The 17,865-nt window shown below is 41.9% G+C and overlaps 1 protein-coding gene across 2 annotated transcripts in view; it reads left to right on the plus strand.

Moving 5' to 3' along the window:
- Nucleotides 1-17,537, plus strand: part of TRAPPC11 (trafficking protein particle complex subunit 11) — a 44,720-nt gene extending 27,183 nt beyond the window's left edge. For both annotated transcript variants that reach the window (XM_059384023.1, XM_059384024.1), the window contains 7 exons: nt 3,324-3,389; nt 3,500-3,656; nt 7,530-7,641; nt 10,751-10,842; nt 11,843-11,976; nt 13,588-13,755; nt 16,522-17,537. In XM_059384023.1, the coding sequence (XP_059240006.1) occupies nt 3,324-3,389; nt 3,500-3,656; nt 7,530-7,641; nt 10,751-10,842; nt 11,843-11,976; nt 13,588-13,755; nt 16,522-16,566 (774 nt within the window). In that variant the 3' untranslated portion in view covers nt 16,567-17,537. The remainder of the gene's footprint in view (nt 1-3,323; nt 3,390-3,499; nt 3,657-7,529; nt 7,642-10,750; nt 10,843-11,842; nt 11,977-13,587; nt 13,756-16,521) is intronic.
- The last annotated feature ends 328 nt before the right edge of the window (nt 17,538-17,865 follow it).

The raw sequence follows: 17,865 nt of genomic DNA on the forward strand, positions 1-17,865 counted from the left end.
TTAAAAAGACCATGGAAAAAAAAAAAAAGGAAAAAAAAAAAAAAAAGACCGTGGAAATTGTTTCTGCCAAGATAAGAAAGCTGCCATAGTCATAGTCAGCCACTTGGGGGCGACTGCTGTCACCTCCGTGTATTTTCCCTTGGTCTCTTTCCTATTTATTGCGATTTGGAGGAGCCATGTTTTTATTTAGATTTAACTGTATTGTCTGTAATTACTTGTATTTTCTTTTACTGATGGAAAGTCACGGTACTTACTGTCTTGTTAGTCTTACCTGTGTTGTTTTGGCCTGTTCTCAGGAACCGGGCCTTTGGCCAGCAGACGAGAAGGCCAGTCAGTTTGGGCCTTTGTAGGAAGGTTACAGCACAGAGTCTGGGCCGTTGGCTGTTTCGTGAGTCAGGGGACGCAACCCCATCCTGATAGAGTTAGGAGTATTTCCGAAGGGGAAGGAGCAAAGGCACTGAATATATGAAAGGTGTCCCCTAGCCTGGTGCCATGGAGGGACTCCTGGATGGCAAAGTAGGAGGTGAGAGCGCCAGTCTCCGCCGGGCCTCCTGACCTGGCGCTCGGGCTGGCCGTGTGCCCCTCTGGCCTCCTGACCTGGCCCTCAGGCTGGCCGTGTGCACCTCTGGCCTCCATGCCCTCATCTCCGAAACAAGAACAGTAAAGTTTTGTGCAGCTTTAGAGTCCTAAGCCTTGGGTGTCATTTCTGCTTTGGCTAATGAAGCTTCTAGAAGACTTGGAATATATCTTTTTAAAATAATTGTCTGCCATGTAGTAACCTGGAGTCAAGCTGTAGTGGTGTACAGTGCTCTCTTCTCAAGACTCGATGTTACTGATGGACATTCGCTTGTTTTTAATCCCCTTGCCCTATTTCCCTCATCCCCCCCCCCCCCCCCCCACAGTCCTCCACTCTGGTAACCTTCAGTATGTTCTCTATAGTTTTGAGTCTTTTGGTTTGTCTCTTTTTTTCTTCATTTGGTTTGTTTCTTAAAGGCCACACATGAGTGAAATCATATGGTATTTGTCTTTTTTTGACTGACTTTCACTTAACATCACACTTTGTAGTTCCATTCATGTTACTGCAAATGGTAAGATTTCATTCTTTTTTATGGCTGAATAGTATTCTGCCGCGTGGGTGTAGGGGGTGTGTGTGTATATCCCCCATTTTTCTTATCCATTCATCTACTGATGGACATTTGATTTGCTTCCCCAATTTGGCTGTCGTAAATAATGCTGCAGTAAACATGGGATGCGTATATCCTTTTTAATTTATGTTTTTGTAATCTTTAGGTACAAAGGTTATACAATTTTTAATTTTTTGAGGAACCTCTGTACTATTTTCCACAAAAAAAAGGTATCTGCCCATTGTTTGATTGGATTATCTGATTTTTTTGGTGTTGGGTTGTATAAGTACTCTATGTATTTTGGATACTAACCCTTTATTGGGTAGGTCATTTGAAGACATTTTCCCCTGTTCAGTAGGTTGTCTTTTAGGTTTTCTAGAGAAGCTGTTTATTTTTCTATCAGCCGGTGTATTTCCAAGATAAGCTTCTAAGGGACACTAATTCTGAGGGACAGAAATAGATGTTACACAAAAGAGTGAATTGGTCAAATATGTTTGGTTAAAAGGTGTTAAACAGATACTTTGACTTCAGGGCTTAGCACAGCATTGAATTTGAGAATGCTCAAAAGGCTGTGGTGATTATCTTTCAGAATTATTTTAGTAAGAAGCACTTCTGTCATGGAATATCTGTTTCATAGGGCCTAGTGTTATTTGTAAGACACTTTTGGAAATCTAGAGGTAAATTCCTGTCCCTTCACTGGCTTAAATCTCATTTTTACCTGCACGTGAATCTGCTTTGTAAGCCATGTGGAAATTTAAAGTAGTCCACATCGAAGCTACACACTGAGTTGATTCTTCATTTCCGCTTAGATACACGGTGGGGGAACACTGAGGCCCTGGGCTTTAGATCATGGAACCCCTCATGCGTTTTCAACCACTAATATCCTACTTACTACACCTTCTTAAAGAGTCAGCTTGATGGTATTATGAGGAAATAGTTGAAGCAGTAATAATAAACGTGGTTTAGGCGTTCCACTAGTGCTGCATATGCGCTGTCTCTCTTCATTGTCAGCAGCCCTTCGGGGATTGTGAAACAGACTCAGAGACTGTGTCTCCTCTCCAGGGTCACCTCACTGTACCCAAAGTCCGTACGGTGAATAAATCTGTGTCCTCCAGGATTAAAACCTATATCTACCTGGCATTTTTACAGCCTCCATTTTTAGTCAACATGACTATTTTTAAAGGGTTCTCACCAATGGGATGGGTGGTTTGGTTCCAAAGCCATAGTAACCCCATCGTTCAGTGAATAGCTTCAGGGCGATGTAGCACATTGCTTAAGAGTACAGGCTTCAAGGCCAAATCTGGGTCCGGTTCTACCTTTGTCACTTACTAGTTACGTGTGACCACTTCATCTTAAAATGACAAGTATAGGGGCATCTGGGTGGCTCAGTCAGTTAAGCATCTACTTTTGGCTCAAGGTCATGATCTCAGGGTCCTAAGATTGAGCCCTTTGTAGAGCTCCCTGCTCTACAGGGAGTCTGCTTCTCCTTCTCCCTCTGCTGCTTCCGTTACCCCCACGGCTCGTGTGTGTGTGTGTGTGCGCGCGCGGACGTGCCCTGCATGCACGTGCGCTCTCTCTTTTCCTCTCTCTCTTTCAAATAAATAAATAAGATCTTAAATCTTTTTTAAAATGGCAAGTATAAAGACATCTGCTTCCTTGAGTTATTACGAACATTTTGTGACGCTTTATAGTGATTATAACACTGTCATATTTTGTTACTGTTACTATCATTATTATTAGTCCTATTGTGCTGAGTCAAGGTAAAGAACTTCGACAAAAATAAGACTCAGATTCTAGGCTTGGCACTAGCTTTGTGGGCTGGGGCCAATCATTTAATCTTCCTTTAACCTCTGGTTCCTCTTCTATAAAATGGTGACAATGCCTGTCCTGCTCACTTTTATTAGATCCTGATAATGTGTTAGAAAGCACTTTGCACTGTGAACTGTATAAAACTGTAAGATAATTAGAAGCAATAATTGTGCCTCAGATAAACCTCATTGGCTATGATACTGCCAGTGGTCTGGTCTCTCTACATAGGTTTTTACAAATATCATCTGAGGGAAAGATCCTAGCTCCTTAAGATATAAATTGGGATTATTTATTGATCAGTTACAGACTGTGTTTTGTACACCTTCTAATTTTAAAACTGTTTTTAACTTTAGAAAAGCCATTGAATGTGCCCTTTAAATTTTCTTGCAGGATGAAACCGTAACTATAGAAACTGTCTTTCCATTCGATGTTGCGGTTAAATTTGTCTCTACAAAGGTATGTCCCTGTGAAGCATTTTGGAAATCATTTCAGTTATAGAAATTAGCAGAAAAAGTAAAATGGATTACTGTAGTTCCAGACAGACCTTTTGTCTTCATTTGTGATAGTTTGAGCACCTGGAAAGGGTCTATGCGGACATCCCCTTTCTGTTGATGACCGACCTTTTAAGTGCCTCACCTTGGGCCCTCACCATCGTCTCCAGTGAGCTCCAGCTTGCTCCTTCCATGACCGCAGTGGATCAGCTAGAGTCCCAAGTGGACAAAGGTGAGAATGTGGATCATCACACTTAATTAGAAGACGGGTGTGTGTGTGTGTGTGTGTGTGTGTGTGTGTGTATTACCAGTGTAAGAGTTAGCTTTTTGCTAAGGGAGGATAATCGAGATGGATATAAAAGCAAATAAGTTTAGAATTAAGGTGAAATTAGTACCATTTACAATTTTGCTTGAGTATACCTTCTTTTGAAAGATAAAGATTTTTGCTCTGATAAGGAAGTTAGTATTTGAAAAATGTACTTGAAAATAAAATATCTGTTCATTATTTGGATTTTTTTATAGATTGTTTTTTCTTATTTATAATGGTTTACTGTTATGTATAACTTGAAATGGTAAAAGATATTTATGAAGGAAACTTGGGAAGAATATGAAAAAGTAGTGAGTTTTCTAAATCAACCACAACAGTAGAGAGAAGAGATTTAAACCCAATATATCACTTGTCTGGTGCCTCATACTTTGGATTTGTATGCTTCTTGAGCTGTTAGGAAAAAAACGAGTTTGAAGGTTAACCCAAGCAAAATTGTGCTCAGCTATATTGTAAGGGTAAATATTATATGCAAAAAATCTTGATATATTCTTAAAACCAAATGTAAGTGAGTCATTTATTTGCTCTCTTTGTTTATCTGTCTACTCCTGGACCTCAGTGTTACTAAGCCCTATGTTGATTTGCAAATACAGGTTAAAACTAGATGAGTAGTTTTAGAATTCCCGTGTATTTTTTGCATCTAGCCTGAAAATAAGTTTCAATATCTCTCAATAAATAATCGATGGGTATATATCAAGTTCACCGTATGGCAGCATGCTGGCTTCTGAAGACACTACAAGAGCAAGCAGTCTTCATAGTCACTCCTGTGCATTTTAGGGAAGTCGTCATAAATGAGGGTGGGTAAAATAGAAAGGAAAAGTCAAACATGTTCCTAAATCTCTCTGTTTAAAGACCTGTAAATAGGTCCTATATTCTGTGAAATAATAATAATAAAAACCCCATTTTTGTTTTCAGAATGCCTTCATAATTTTTGTTTTTCTGTCTTTGGAAACCTGGTTTTTTCCTGTGGATTTGAAAGTCATTGTCCCTGGTTCTACTTGTTTCTCTGTGCTCTTCTTCCTTTTCTGTTCCCTGTGCCTGCGTGGAATAGTGATGAGATCTAGAGTCCTGCTGAACTAGATCAGTTCAGTCCTACTGCTTGCCCTTGTGTTACACTGGACTATTGTGTTCGATCACGTCTCAGGTTAAAGCAGATGGCTCTACGTGGTGTGTGCCTGAGCTAATCTATATGGAAATCCCAGCCCAGTGCTTGTCTCCTAACAGCTCAACGCAAGCTCATTATCTGTCCATTCTTTGCTGACTCCTTTTCTTATCTTACCCCTTCAATGTTGGTCATTTCCAGGATCCCAGCTTTGGCTCCATTTACTTTTTCTACAAGTTTTCCCCTCCGCACAGCCTTAGGCTGCCTGCATGCCGCAGTCCCACTAGAGGAACCAGTGTGCACTTGGTTCCAGCTCAGAACCACGGGGACAGGACAGATGCCCTATGTGCGTGCACGTCCAGCCCGGCACCACGTTCTGCCTTCTTCCCGTGTCTTGAATCCAGAGATGGTCACCATCTCTCCCCTGGCCTTCAGAAGTACCTGCTTCACTGGTTTCCTCTGTGCCATTCCCTCCCCTCGTCAGCCGTTCATACTGTTGCCAGAATTTGATTTCTCAGGAAACTGTTCAGAACTGGTTACTCTCACTTAAAAAACTTCATGACATTCTAGACCTTTCCCTGCGCAGCTTCCTTCCCGGCTTCTTCTGCAGCAGCCTCTCTACTTCCCCTCCCTCTTTCCCGGACTTCAGCCAAGCCAAACTTCTTACCGTCAGCAGCCATCGCCTCCATCTGGTTTTGCACATGTTAGTACCTTTGCCTCGAACCCTCTCCTTTTTCTTTCAATCTGTTAGACTCTGGTGTGCTCTTCGGGACTCACGTAAGCTTGGACTCTCTAGATCTCCCCAGGCAAGACTAGGTCGCCTTCCTTCTTTACGTGATGTTATCCTCTTTGTATTGCCAGCCTCATAGGAGTTGGTTAATAAATTTTTTTTTAAAGATTTTTATTTATTTATCTGAGAGAGATCACAAGTAGACAGAGAGGCAGGCAAAGAGAGAGAGGGAAGCAGTCTTCCCGTTGAGCAGAGAGCCCGATGCGGGACACAATTTCAGGACCTTGAGATCATGACCTGAGCCGAAGGCAGCGGCTTAACCCACTGAGCCACCCAGGCACCCCTGGTTAATAAATGTTTATTAAATTAATGAATAATGTCCACCTTGAATTTCCCATTACTAGTTTTCTATTGCTGCTGTAACAAATTACCACCAAGTTAGTGGCTTAAAACAACACAGATTTATGACCTGAAAGTTCTAGAGGTCAAAGGTCCTAAAATCAGGGTGTGGGTAGGGCTGCATGCCTTCTGGGCTTTAGGAAAATCCTTTCCTTTGCCCTTTTCAGCTTTTAGAGGCCAGGGGGTGTCCTTGGCTCCTGGCTCCCTCCTCCGCCTTCAAAACCAGCAGCGTAGCGTCTTACGAGATGTTTTTTCTGGCCTCGGCTTCCACTGTCACATCTTTTTCTCAGACTCCCTCTTGCCTCCCTTTTTCCCTCATTACCCTTGTGATTACATTGGGCCCAACTGGATTATCCAGTATGATCTTCGTATTTTCCAATCTTGATGTTAATCACATCCATAGAGTCCTTTCTGCCAGTGAGGTCACATTCTGGGGAATTAGGATGTGGATGTGCTTGGGGAAGGGGGCGGCATGGCATTACTCTTTCCACCACCTCTAGGAGCACCAGAACGCATGCATTGCAAAATTTGTGTGCGACACGTTAAAAATAACAGCCTTTCCTAGATCATAAAGTTGACCCTAATGTTAATTGTTAATAAAGATAGTATCATTTTGGTTAACTTCCAAGAGTTAGGGAGGACTTGGTGGGGCAAGGTGGGGCAGGCGGGAGAGAAATGAATGTCCCTGGTTCTAAAAAGCAGGTATCTTAAGAGGTTTGAATTAATGTGTGTTTTATTTACCAGGCTATAGTGTCATTTCCTAGACCTTAAAAATTATATTAATTAGTAGTAGTTAATTAGAATAGAGACTGGCCCAGCTTTTTTCCCTTCGACTTCCAGTTTTTACCCACAACGTATCACAACCTTCTTCGTTGGAGAACCATAGAAACGATTAGTCGAGACTGTTCTCATTGTTTGAAACTTTCAGTCTCAGATATGCTAACCTTGGCCCTCAATGGGCCCTGTTGCTGGCTTGCATTCAAGGAGTCCCACCCCCCCTCACCCCACCCCCCCCAACCCAACCCCTACCACCACGCAGCCTGCGAAGGGCTGAGGGGCGGGGAGGCCTTGGTTCAGGTGAGTGTTTGTCTTGTCATCAAGAGTTTGGGCTAAACTTGGCGAGAGGACAGCATCCTTGCGTACGAGGTAAATAACCGAATTAGGCAATAATGAGGCACCATGTAATGTGTTTCCGTTTGATGGTGTCAGTAATGTGCGTTGGTCAGAGAAAGCCAGAGTAGGTAATCACCAAATGGTATTATCCTGACTCCAGACTTTCCCTTTCCTTAGTTCCCATGGGAACTTGTCACACACCTGCAGCTGCTTTGCCTGTTTGTATGTAACGGAATATTGATATATTAGAAAAAAAACCCTGGACAGGGACTTTGTGACCTTGAAAAAGTCATTTAACATCTCTGAGCCTTAGTTTTTAAGTCTATAAACAATGTATAGCTGATAAAAGTATTCTTTTTTCGTTCTGTCATCAGAAGTAAAACTCGCCTTTCATAGAGGATCATTGCATAAGGATTATAAAGACTGTTTCTTGTAGTTGTTTTACAGACTGGAGAGAGTGCTAGTGAATGCTTTTGTCTTCGGTGCCCATCTGTTGGAAATGTTGAAGGTGGAGTAGCAACTGGGCATTATATTATCTCCTGGAAGAGGTAAATTATATCAGCCCTGTCTTTTTCCTTGTCTGTGCTAGTCTCATACTTTTATTATTTGCCATTGTCATTTAATATTCGAAAGCTTCAGTCAGCACAGACTAGAAGTCATGTGCTATCACTATTTGTCAAAAACAGAAAGATTCAAATGTCCATTTGTTTTTGTCACAATTTGTGATCTACATACTGATGAAATTTTAGACAAATGAGTTTTTATAACAGGACCATTAAGAACATTAGGAGAAACTTCTCTTATTCGCAGTCAGTAGTATTGTTTACATAGAAAACCCAGGCAAATCCACAAATTATTCGGATTATAAGACATATATATCATACGTATATATGTGATATATATATCTCACATACATGTATGATATATCCACCAAGGTTTCTAGATATAACATTCAATATACAAAATCCAGTTGGCTTTCTATATCAGTAATAAACCTTCAGCATTATACTTTTAAAATAGGTATCATTTAGAGGATGACAATAATTATAAGGTAAGAAAGAATATATCAAGTGGAAAACACGTGTTATCATTATTGGGAAAATTATAAAACTTTAAAACATTAAAGGAGTTCTTAAATGGCATATACAGAGTGGTCTTGGGTAGGATTTGGATAGGTCTAATATTGTTTGTTTTATAGAATCAGTGCAGTTTCCTTCAAAATCCCAATAGCTTATTTGAGTTTATTTTTGTAGAACCTGACACTCTTGATTATACAGTTTCTCTGGAAAAGCAAAAACTCAGAAATAAGATACTTCAGAAGGAAAACGAGGCAACGGTAGTTGCTCTTCTCAATTTGCAGACTTCCTGTAAATCTCTACAGTAGCCATTGCTGTGGTATTGCCTTGGATATGTAAATCAGCCAGTGGAATAGAAGAGCGAGTCTAGAAATAGATCCACACATATGGAAATTATATTTTAGGGAGCACTCCAGATCAGTGGGAAAAGGATGAACTGTTTTTACAATGGTGAACAATTGGGTGTCCGTTTGAGAAAAAAATTGGTCTCTACTATACACTGTATATAAAAATCAATTCCATGTATACTAAAGTTTGAATTTTGAAAAGCAAAACTTTATTGATTTTAGTAGAAAATAGGAGAATTGTTTTATGACTTTGAAATAGGGCAGAGTTCCTTTAAATAAGACATACCAGCATAAGCCACTAAAACGGATGAATTTGATTTGTTACAGTTAAGTTTCTTAGTTCATTTGTGAAAAGACAAAGTACAGATGGGGAAAAGCTGTTTGCAACACGTAAAACTGACAAAGTATTAGAATTCACATCAAGAACTTCTACAAATGCTAGAAAAACAAGTCTCCTAGTAGGAAGTTGAGCAAAATCTCAAGTATGCGGTGTAAGGGAAACAGAAGCAGCCAGTGGCTAGGAAACGTAAGGGAAGAAGCTTAACTTCACTAGGAATCTGAGATTCAGATGTGCTCTCACTAACTTGGAAGAATAAAAAGGTTTAACAATGCATGGTTTGTCAAAAGAGATGGGAGTATAAAATAGAACAATTACTTTGGAAGTCCATTCAGCAGTACCAGGAGAAACTGAACATGTCTGTATATAGTCTGTCTGTCTATCTACAGTCTATAGTCACAGAAAAAAATCTTAAACCTGCACACAAAGAATTTATGTAAGAATGTTCATAGCATCTCTGATTATCATAGTCAAAAGCTGGACACTAGATAGGAAGATAGGTAAATTATGGCATAGTCTTACAGTATCAGTGAAAGAGAATTATCCAGAGGTATCCCTGGTAACTTAGTAAGTGAACAGAGCAACTGCAGATGTTCAGAATATGAACAGATTGCGTGTGTATAATATCAGAAAACAGGTAAAAACACTATACTTCTTAGGGCTACATACGTAATTTGGAAAAGTGTCAAGAAACACATAGCAGTTGATAGACACCAAATTCAGGGTAGTAACTTCTGGGGAGTGCAAGCAGGAAGGGGTAGGTGGGAAGATTCAGCTGTATTGTTCTGTTTTCTTAGCCTGGGATGTAGAGACATCATATTTCAAAGATTTTATTTATTTACTTGACAGAGAGAGATCACAACTAGCCAGAGAGGCAGGCAGAGGGAGAGGAGGAAGCAGGCTCCCCGCTGAGCAGAGAGCCCGATGCAGGGCTCAATCCCAGGACCCTGGGATCATGACCTGAGCCGAAGGCAGAGGCTTTAACCCACTGAGCCACCCAGGCACCCCTTATATAAATTTTAAAACAGTGGATAAGATACATTAAAAATCAGAAAGTAAAAATAACAATTTATTTTTGAAAAACTAACAACTTTCTTTTCCCCACTTCTGAATTTACCATGTTGAAGTTTAGTTCAGTTTATGTTTCTAGGAATTAAAATAGGGTTTTGAAGGCACTGCTTAGTTACCCGTCATGTTCCTGTAGTCCCATAAAGATCTATTTCTCATTGATGAGGGGTTAGATGGTTTTTCCTGTTGCTTCTGCTGTATCTGCACAGAGCATCAGTTCTTCCGCCTCTAGACACAGTCTCTCCCTAAGGGCTCTCCTTGGTCAGCTAGCGGCCAGCCAGCCCTGTGGTTCCCATTCTAAGTGGAATAGGGGGAAAAATACTTGTCCGTTTCCTGATGGTACTCACTTTTTCTCGGTAATGCTGGAATGCCATTTTGTGTATGGATCATAAAATATTTCTAGTTTCTCGGTTTCTCCTATGTACTTCTAGAGTCGTCGTAACAGCGGGCTTGAGGTGGTCTGTGCTCAGCTGTGAGCCAGCCGCAGGGTGAGAAGGTCTGTCACAGTGTGGGTCACCGTGCTGCCACCTACAGTGGGAGCTCCTGAACACCACCTAAAATGATGTTCCTCCTGGTGTGCTTGCTTTACTCTCTGGCCCTGGCGTCAAACAGCAGCCATGGGTTACAGCATTTGTCAGTTGGAAACATCCAGAGCCCACGCAGGATTCTAAAAGCTTCTCTTAAAACTACTTCCATTAATGAAGTTCTAGAAAATGTAGAAATAATTTCTGTTTCCTTTGAAACAAGTTGGTGCATATACATGTCTCCGGTATTTGATTTAACTTTTCACGTGGGACGTGGATTTGAAAGCTGCCCCTTTCTGCCGCAGGACGTCAGCCATGGGAAATGTCCCTGTGATCAGTACTGTCATCACTCTGCCACACGTGATCGTAGAAAACATTCCTCTCCACGTGAACGCAGGTAACGGCGTCAAATGGTACTTGAGAAAAAGAATCCAGGAAGAGTATCTCTTTTAGCTTCTGGGGTTTAAAAAACAATTTTTTATTATGAAAAATGCCCAGCGTTTATGAAAGTAGATTGTGTTCAGTCCTGTTTCATCTGTACCTCTACATACGCCTCGGACTCCTGTCATTTTAAAGCAAATCCCAGCTATTATTTGATCTATAAATACTTGTCTGCCTCTTTAATATTAATGGCTATTTTTCTAAACATAATCACAATTCTGTTATTATCACTTTAAAAATAATTTCTTAATATTACCAAATTCCAGTGTCACAGATTTCCCTGGTTGACTTGGAAGCTTCTTTAGATTGTCTTAAAGCCTTGCATTGCAGCTGATGGATGTCTTGTACTTTTGAAATCTGTGGGCGGGAAGACCCCCCTCTCCAGCCCCCTCACCTCCTCCACCACCGCCCGCCCCCCTTCCCTGCTGTTCATTTGTTAAAGAAGTGCAGCCTGTCTCCTGTAGAGCTCCCCACAGTCTGGACTTCGCTGATTGCATTGAATCATTTGTAAGAGTCCCTGAGAGCTGGTGGTGAGATCTGTAGTCTCAGTCAGATTCGGGTTCAGGTTTTCAGCAAGAATACTTCATAGCTAATGGTGTTTGCTCCCATCAAGAGGCACGTGATGCCTGTCATTCCTTCTTGAACCGTGATGGATATTTAGGGGATTGTTTTATAGACTTGAAAAATTATTCGCAAAATATAATTCACCTCCTGATAGCCATGACCCTTTCTAGGTCATTCAGCTTTAGAAGGAGACTTGATTCTTTTGGGCCCGTTTTATCATAGTCCCATGGGCTGTTATCCAATCAAAGAATTTTCTTATTTAGCAAGAGTGCAGTGTTATCACTAATTTAAATAACCCCATGTCTACAGAATGAAACTCCTTTACAAAAAGCACTCCTAAACGGTGAACTTTTTTTTTTTAACAAAAAGAAATGTATCCTCTTTCTCTGCAGATCTGCCATCATTTGGGCGTGTCAGAGAATCCTTACCTGTCAAATATCACCTACAGAATAAGACTAACTTAGTTCAAGATGTGGAGATTTCTGTGGAGCCCAGTGATGCCTTCATGTTCTCAGGTCTTAAACAGGTACAGCCCTATCTCACTGGGTTGCTTATGTAGATACGGAAGGGTGGCCAGGAAATGGACAGCTGTACATGTAGCTTTTACAAATGAACTGATCAGGCTGATTGTGGTCTCTGTTATTTAGATAGGAAATTTTTATTCCCTTTTAAAGATTAAGTACAACCCGTATAGAGGTGGATTAAGTGGGTAACCCTTTGCACATTGAGCTCATACATGTAAGTTGTTTTTATAAAACAAGAATTTACAAGTCCTTAGATAATAGCAGCATTCCTGAAAATTTTAGATTTCCCTTTTATTACTACTGTGTGTGTGTATGTGTGTGTTTGTGTCTTTTAATTGGAGGCCTAGCGGCCTTACTACCCAGATTAAAAGCCTGATTCTCTTGCAGGGGTGGGGGAGTTCCTGGATGGCTCAGTGGATAGAGCGTGCAACCCTAGATCTTGGGGTCATGAGTTCAAGCCACACATTGGGCATGGAGCCTACTTAGGGGGAAAAAAAAAAGCCTGTTTCTCTTCTGAACTATTCGTGAAACTTTTTAGAGATTTTGATCTTAAACAGAATTTACTTACCTTTGGTACATTTAAACAAAATTTTATATTTACATACAAAAGTAAATCATTCAGGTATTTTGATTCACTCATTCGAATCGGAGGTGGAAAAGCTCATGACATTTTTTTTTTTTTATCACATTTTTTAATGGAACATATACTTTCAAGCAAAACCATATTTCAGGGAGAATACTGTCTTCTCTTAAAGTGGCTAACAGACCTCTCTCCATAGTCAGTAAATACTTTTTATCAACCAGACCATAATTAGAGGAACAAACATGTACTGATACTCAGTAGGGTCTACCCTGACTAGTCCCGTGTGCTGTGCATATTCTGAGTGCTGTGTTTGTTGTTAAATGTAAGATAGCATTACACATGAAGTATGTCACAAGTCCATTAGCGAACTTAAGTTGATAACAAAAACACACACTAGCGTTTATATATTTGTACACACATATATTATCTTTGACACATGTACAATACTGTGTGTACTCGTATGCAAATGAGTAAGCTTTTCAAGAGTGTCCTGATCTTCACATATTGGTTTGTAAAAATATATGATACCAACCACCTTTCTCCCCGCCATCATTTACCTCACCACAAAGTTCCCCTAAAAGAAAACACCAGAAACCACTGGTTTGTCTTATGTTGATGTAATGTATACAGAGATACTTTTCTTCCAGTTGTCTCATAACATGTCGTGACTGTAAAAAATCTTCCTGGTCTCAGACACACAAAACGTGGATCCATCTCACGATCCCCTCTTTAAGCTGGTACAAGTTGCCGTTTAGATCTTGGTGTCAAAACCGAGAAATCATGCACGATTTTTGTAATGCATCTGTTACCTGTGTAGTCCTCCTGTCCTCCTAATTCAGCCCTGTATTTCCGAATCTGTCTGGAAAATGGAATAGGCAGGAGAGGATATTTTCCCCAGGAAGATTTGCATGGCCAGTCACTCGTGACCAAGATTTGCATGTCCAGTCACTCGTGACCAAGGAAGAGGTGACAGTGCGGAGATGCTGTAAGCGTGTGTATTTGTCTTTCTCTACAACTTGTTATGCTGTAGATTCGATTACGGATCCTCCCCGGCACCGAACAGGAAATGTTATATAATTTCTACCCTCTGATGGCCGGGTACCAGCAGCTGCCGTGTCTCCACGTCAACCTGCTGAGGTTTCCTCACTTCACCAATCAGCTGCTCAGGCGTTTTATACCTACCAGTATTTTTGTAAAGGTAAGACCGAGGCGTGGTCTGCTCTTGACGCCTCCCAACTTGCAGGCAGACCAGGTGTTTCTTTCTCGTAAGCTTCCCCAGATGGCATTTGGAGACTGAAAGCTTTGGTTGCCATGACGTCAGTTTGACAGTATCGCTGGTCGTTTCTGTACAGTTGCTGCTGTTTCACAGAATCGAATTCCAGAGGTTTTTTATTCCCTTGGGTGGATAACGATTTACCCTTGCAGGATGCTGAGACGGGTTTTCCCTTTGGCTTAGTAAAGGATGGTTTTATCCTGTAGTTAGTTGGGAACTAGTTTTCCATCAAAATGGATTGACTTCCTAAATGTGATCTTGAACGTTCCTCCTCTGTGCGATACCGACTGGGGCCTTCTCTGCAAAGGATCCCATGTTGGACACTGCGTGGCTTGAATGTTCTGCTCTTTCACACGGGGACCATTTCCAGGTTCCTGAGGTACAGGGATGTGTAGGATGGTGGGAGTCGGTGTGGGAGGGGGTGACCCGGCTTGTGCAGGGGGCTCGCCCAGCTTGCGCTCACTTCCGCCGAGGCCGTTCTCACCACTGGAAAGTAGGGCTCCCTTCCTGGTAGCTGCGGGTTCCTCAGTGACTCGGTCACTCGTGGGTGTAGAGACGTCCTCTGTGTGCAGACGACCTGTGTGCCACCTTCTCTTTTAACTTCATACTTGCTTTCGGAATGACGTGTCCCTGGCTCACACTTGTCTCTTTTGTGTCTGTCTCATTCCAGTGTGAAGGAACTGTCCCTTCTTTACATAATCTGGAATGGGGTACCTGATAAATTTAAGCACAGGGTAGTGCTTAAATCCTAAGATTCCAGAAAAATAAACATTTATAAGTCTAAGCATAACTGGCCCTCCTTTTTCTAACTGCCGTGCTCTTTTTTTTCTAAATACAAGTACTACCTTCTAGTAACTTGACTGCTGCCAAAAAGGGTGGCTGGGATCCTCAGAGCCGGCGGCTCTATCAATGGGGAAATCTGAGAGGCAGTTGTTCTGCCTGTCATGCTAAGGACAGTGACTGAGGCTTACTATCTTCCCTCCTAGTGAACAGTCTTAAAGACGCAAGTTGTCCATCCCTTCACACCCTCTCTGAACTCTAGAGTTGCGCTATTCTAGTATGATGGGCCCTACTGAGATGTAAATTAAATTAATTAAAACTTAATTAAATTTAAAAATTAATTAGTTGTCCTAGCCGCACTTGAAGTGTCCAGTAAATCAATGTGACAGGTGGCTCCCATGGTGGACAGCGCGGACCAGAGCTTTCCCATCATCACAGAAAGTTCTCTTGGATTGCGCTGCCCTACTTCAAGGCTGGATTAATATTTTTCTTCCTTTGAAAAGAAGATTCCAAGTTTTCTAATTCATGATCGAATCTTCTGTCCCTGTTCATAAAGCTTTATTTCATAAGGATATAACCAGATTGAGCTGTTATTCCATTTCCTTTTTTTTTTTTTTTTTTAAGATTTCATTTTATTTATTTGAGAGAGAGCACAGGCAGGGAGAGGGGCAGAGGGAGAGGGGAAAGCAGACTCTGCACTGAGCAGCGAGCCCATGCCGGGCTGGATCGAAGGACCCTGAGATCATGACCTGAGCAGAAAGCAGCTGCTTAACCGACTGAGCCACCCAGGCGCCCCCATTATTCCATTTCTAAAACTGAACATCCTCTACCAAAGGTTATGTGAAATACAAAAGACCAGCCACCTCTTCTTTAATTCATTCCGTTCCTGCCTTGAATATCAGAGGCCTAACTTACACACACACGCGTGCATACACACACACGCGTGCATACACACACACGCATATATGTGCACACACACATGCACGCATTAAACATGCAGCAACAAAGTGCTCCCCTCCCTGCCTCAGAGAGCCCCCTGCCCTGAACCATTCTGCATCAGGCCTTGTCAGTGGCTTTCCGTGGTGATGTCGTGGCACGGCTGTTTCAGGTCCCGAATACCGTCTCGTGCTCTTCCCACAGAAGTCTGCTCACGTACCTCCGCTGAGTAAGAGTGTTTGCAAGAGAGTCATTTTTTCATTTCCTTGATGACTCCCTGAGGTATCGCTAACCTGTCAGAAGGTTTACCCTCCGTATGGTCCCAGTACCTCTTAGTCATTCTTCGCCTTTACTCTTCTGATGTGATGTTTTAAGTTTGTTTCCGTTGACCTTAGGGAAAGCTAGATTTTTGTTCTTATCTGCTGCTTCTGTCCTTGTAGTGTTCATCATTAGATACTCCAGTTCATAGTGAATTGCTTTTCCTTAGAAACAGGAGGTTAGGAGACCTTGGATCCCCAAGGAACTTGTCTGTCAGCCCAGGTCTGTGGTCTTCTTCGAGCTTGGGATGCAGGAGGGCCCCAAGCAAGAGAGCAACTGAAACTGTCCCTGAAGCAGGAAGGCAGCGGGGCTCCCGCTCCCACGTTCCCAGAGCGAGATCAGTAGCTGTGAGGACACCGGGTGGACAGGATTAGTGCCCGAGGCAGAAGGCGGTGGAGGTACGCGGCCGGCTGGCGGTGTCAGTGTCTGGTGGCAGAGGCAAGGGGAGCAGCACCCCGGCCCCGCAGCCGGCCCGCCCCAGGTTCAAGTGAAGCGAGAAGGTGGGAAGAAAGAAGGAGAGAAACAAATGTGGTTTTGATACTCGTGCACATTTATTCCGTTTTTGTGAAACAGTTCCAAGAATTTTGAAATCTTCTCAATTACTAGAGCCTTGGTTGTTACTGCCTTGTAAACCCGTCTCGTTTCCCCTCCTTGAAGCCACAGGGCCGGCTCGTGGATGATACCTCCATTGCCGCCGCGTGAAGTTCAAGACTGGCCCTCGGCTGTTCTTACGGAGAAGGTGGACGGAGCTAGAGAAGTTTTACATTGTGAACTGTAGCTTTGATCATGGTAAAAGTTAATCTTTTCTATTTTTTAATGGATGTTATACCAACTCTTCAGAGGAACTCATGCTTAAAATATTAGGAAAATCTATCTTCTCTTATAGTTTCACTAATAAATATTTGAAATCTCTCAGTGTGACACAGAAGGATATCAGACCATTGTTATTGCTGGAAGTCGTTCTATGAGTAGTAGGTTCTTGAAGAAAGTGATTGGCATGTGCATTATCAGAGAAATATCAGCCCCCAAGATAGGACTGGCCGCGGAGAGCAAAGTGCACACCTAGTCTGTTCCCCCTGCCCTACCCAGGGATGTTTCGAAGCCCCCTGCGGCGCTTTCAGAGTTGGCTGAACCCAAGATCAGCCAATCCTTGTACACGGAATTGAATTCTCAGAATCCATACATCCCATCTCTTAAGTGGTTATGTGACTAATCCCGAAAACTTCCAGAAAGATTTTAATCAAAGCAATGTAAAGTGTCTTAAAAAAAACACAAAAACTCTGCGTCATGTCAAAACATGTGAAAGAGGTTCAGCTCGCAGCCAAAACATGGATCATTTATGAAGCAGGTTTGTGTTCATAAGTGTGTTAACAGGTTTTCGTCTCTAAGAATCCATGCTACAAGGAGGTGACTGTAAGCTTAATTCCTTAAACTAAAAGTTTTGGGAAAAGATGCAAGTTCGAAATGAGAGCTTTCAGTGATGTTGTGCTATTTCAAAAGGAACTATTTAAAACTGTTGGAAATTCATGTAAATAAAAATCATATTATGATAATTTTCTTCTGTTAAAATATCTTTATTTAAAGGTTACCGGATTTCCTGGAAAATTTTATTATTTAAATGTGTAGGAGTTGTAAAAGGAAATAGTGATGTAAATAAATGTGTTCTCTTTCAAGGGTGCTTGTATGTGTCTTTCATTTATCTTGAGCTTGTTTGATTTCAGCTTCATGAGGCAGCTTTTCCTAAGAATACTGTTGCATGAGGTCTAGGGAGAGCTTGGGATTCGATATCGAGAGATCTGTGTTCTAGGACTGCCTCTGCTAACCTTCAGGGAGACTCGGACAGTGGGATGGGCTATCTCAGGAGGACATGAGTTCCCTTCTTTCTCGGCCTTTTGGGTAGAGGCTGCAGGAGCTTGTCTCCAAAGTCAGATTGTCCAGGGTCAGATCCCAGCTCTGCCACTTGCTCGCAATGTGCGGAACCCTGTGTGTGTCTGTGTTCTT

The sequence above is a fragment of the Mustela nigripes genome, chromosome 18 (assembly GCF_022355385.1).
Source record: "Mustela nigripes isolate SB6536 chromosome 18, MUSNIG.SB6536, whole genome shotgun sequence".
In the NCBI taxonomy this organism is placed as follows: Eukaryota; Metazoa; Chordata; class Mammalia; order Carnivora; family Mustelidae; genus Mustela; species Mustela nigripes.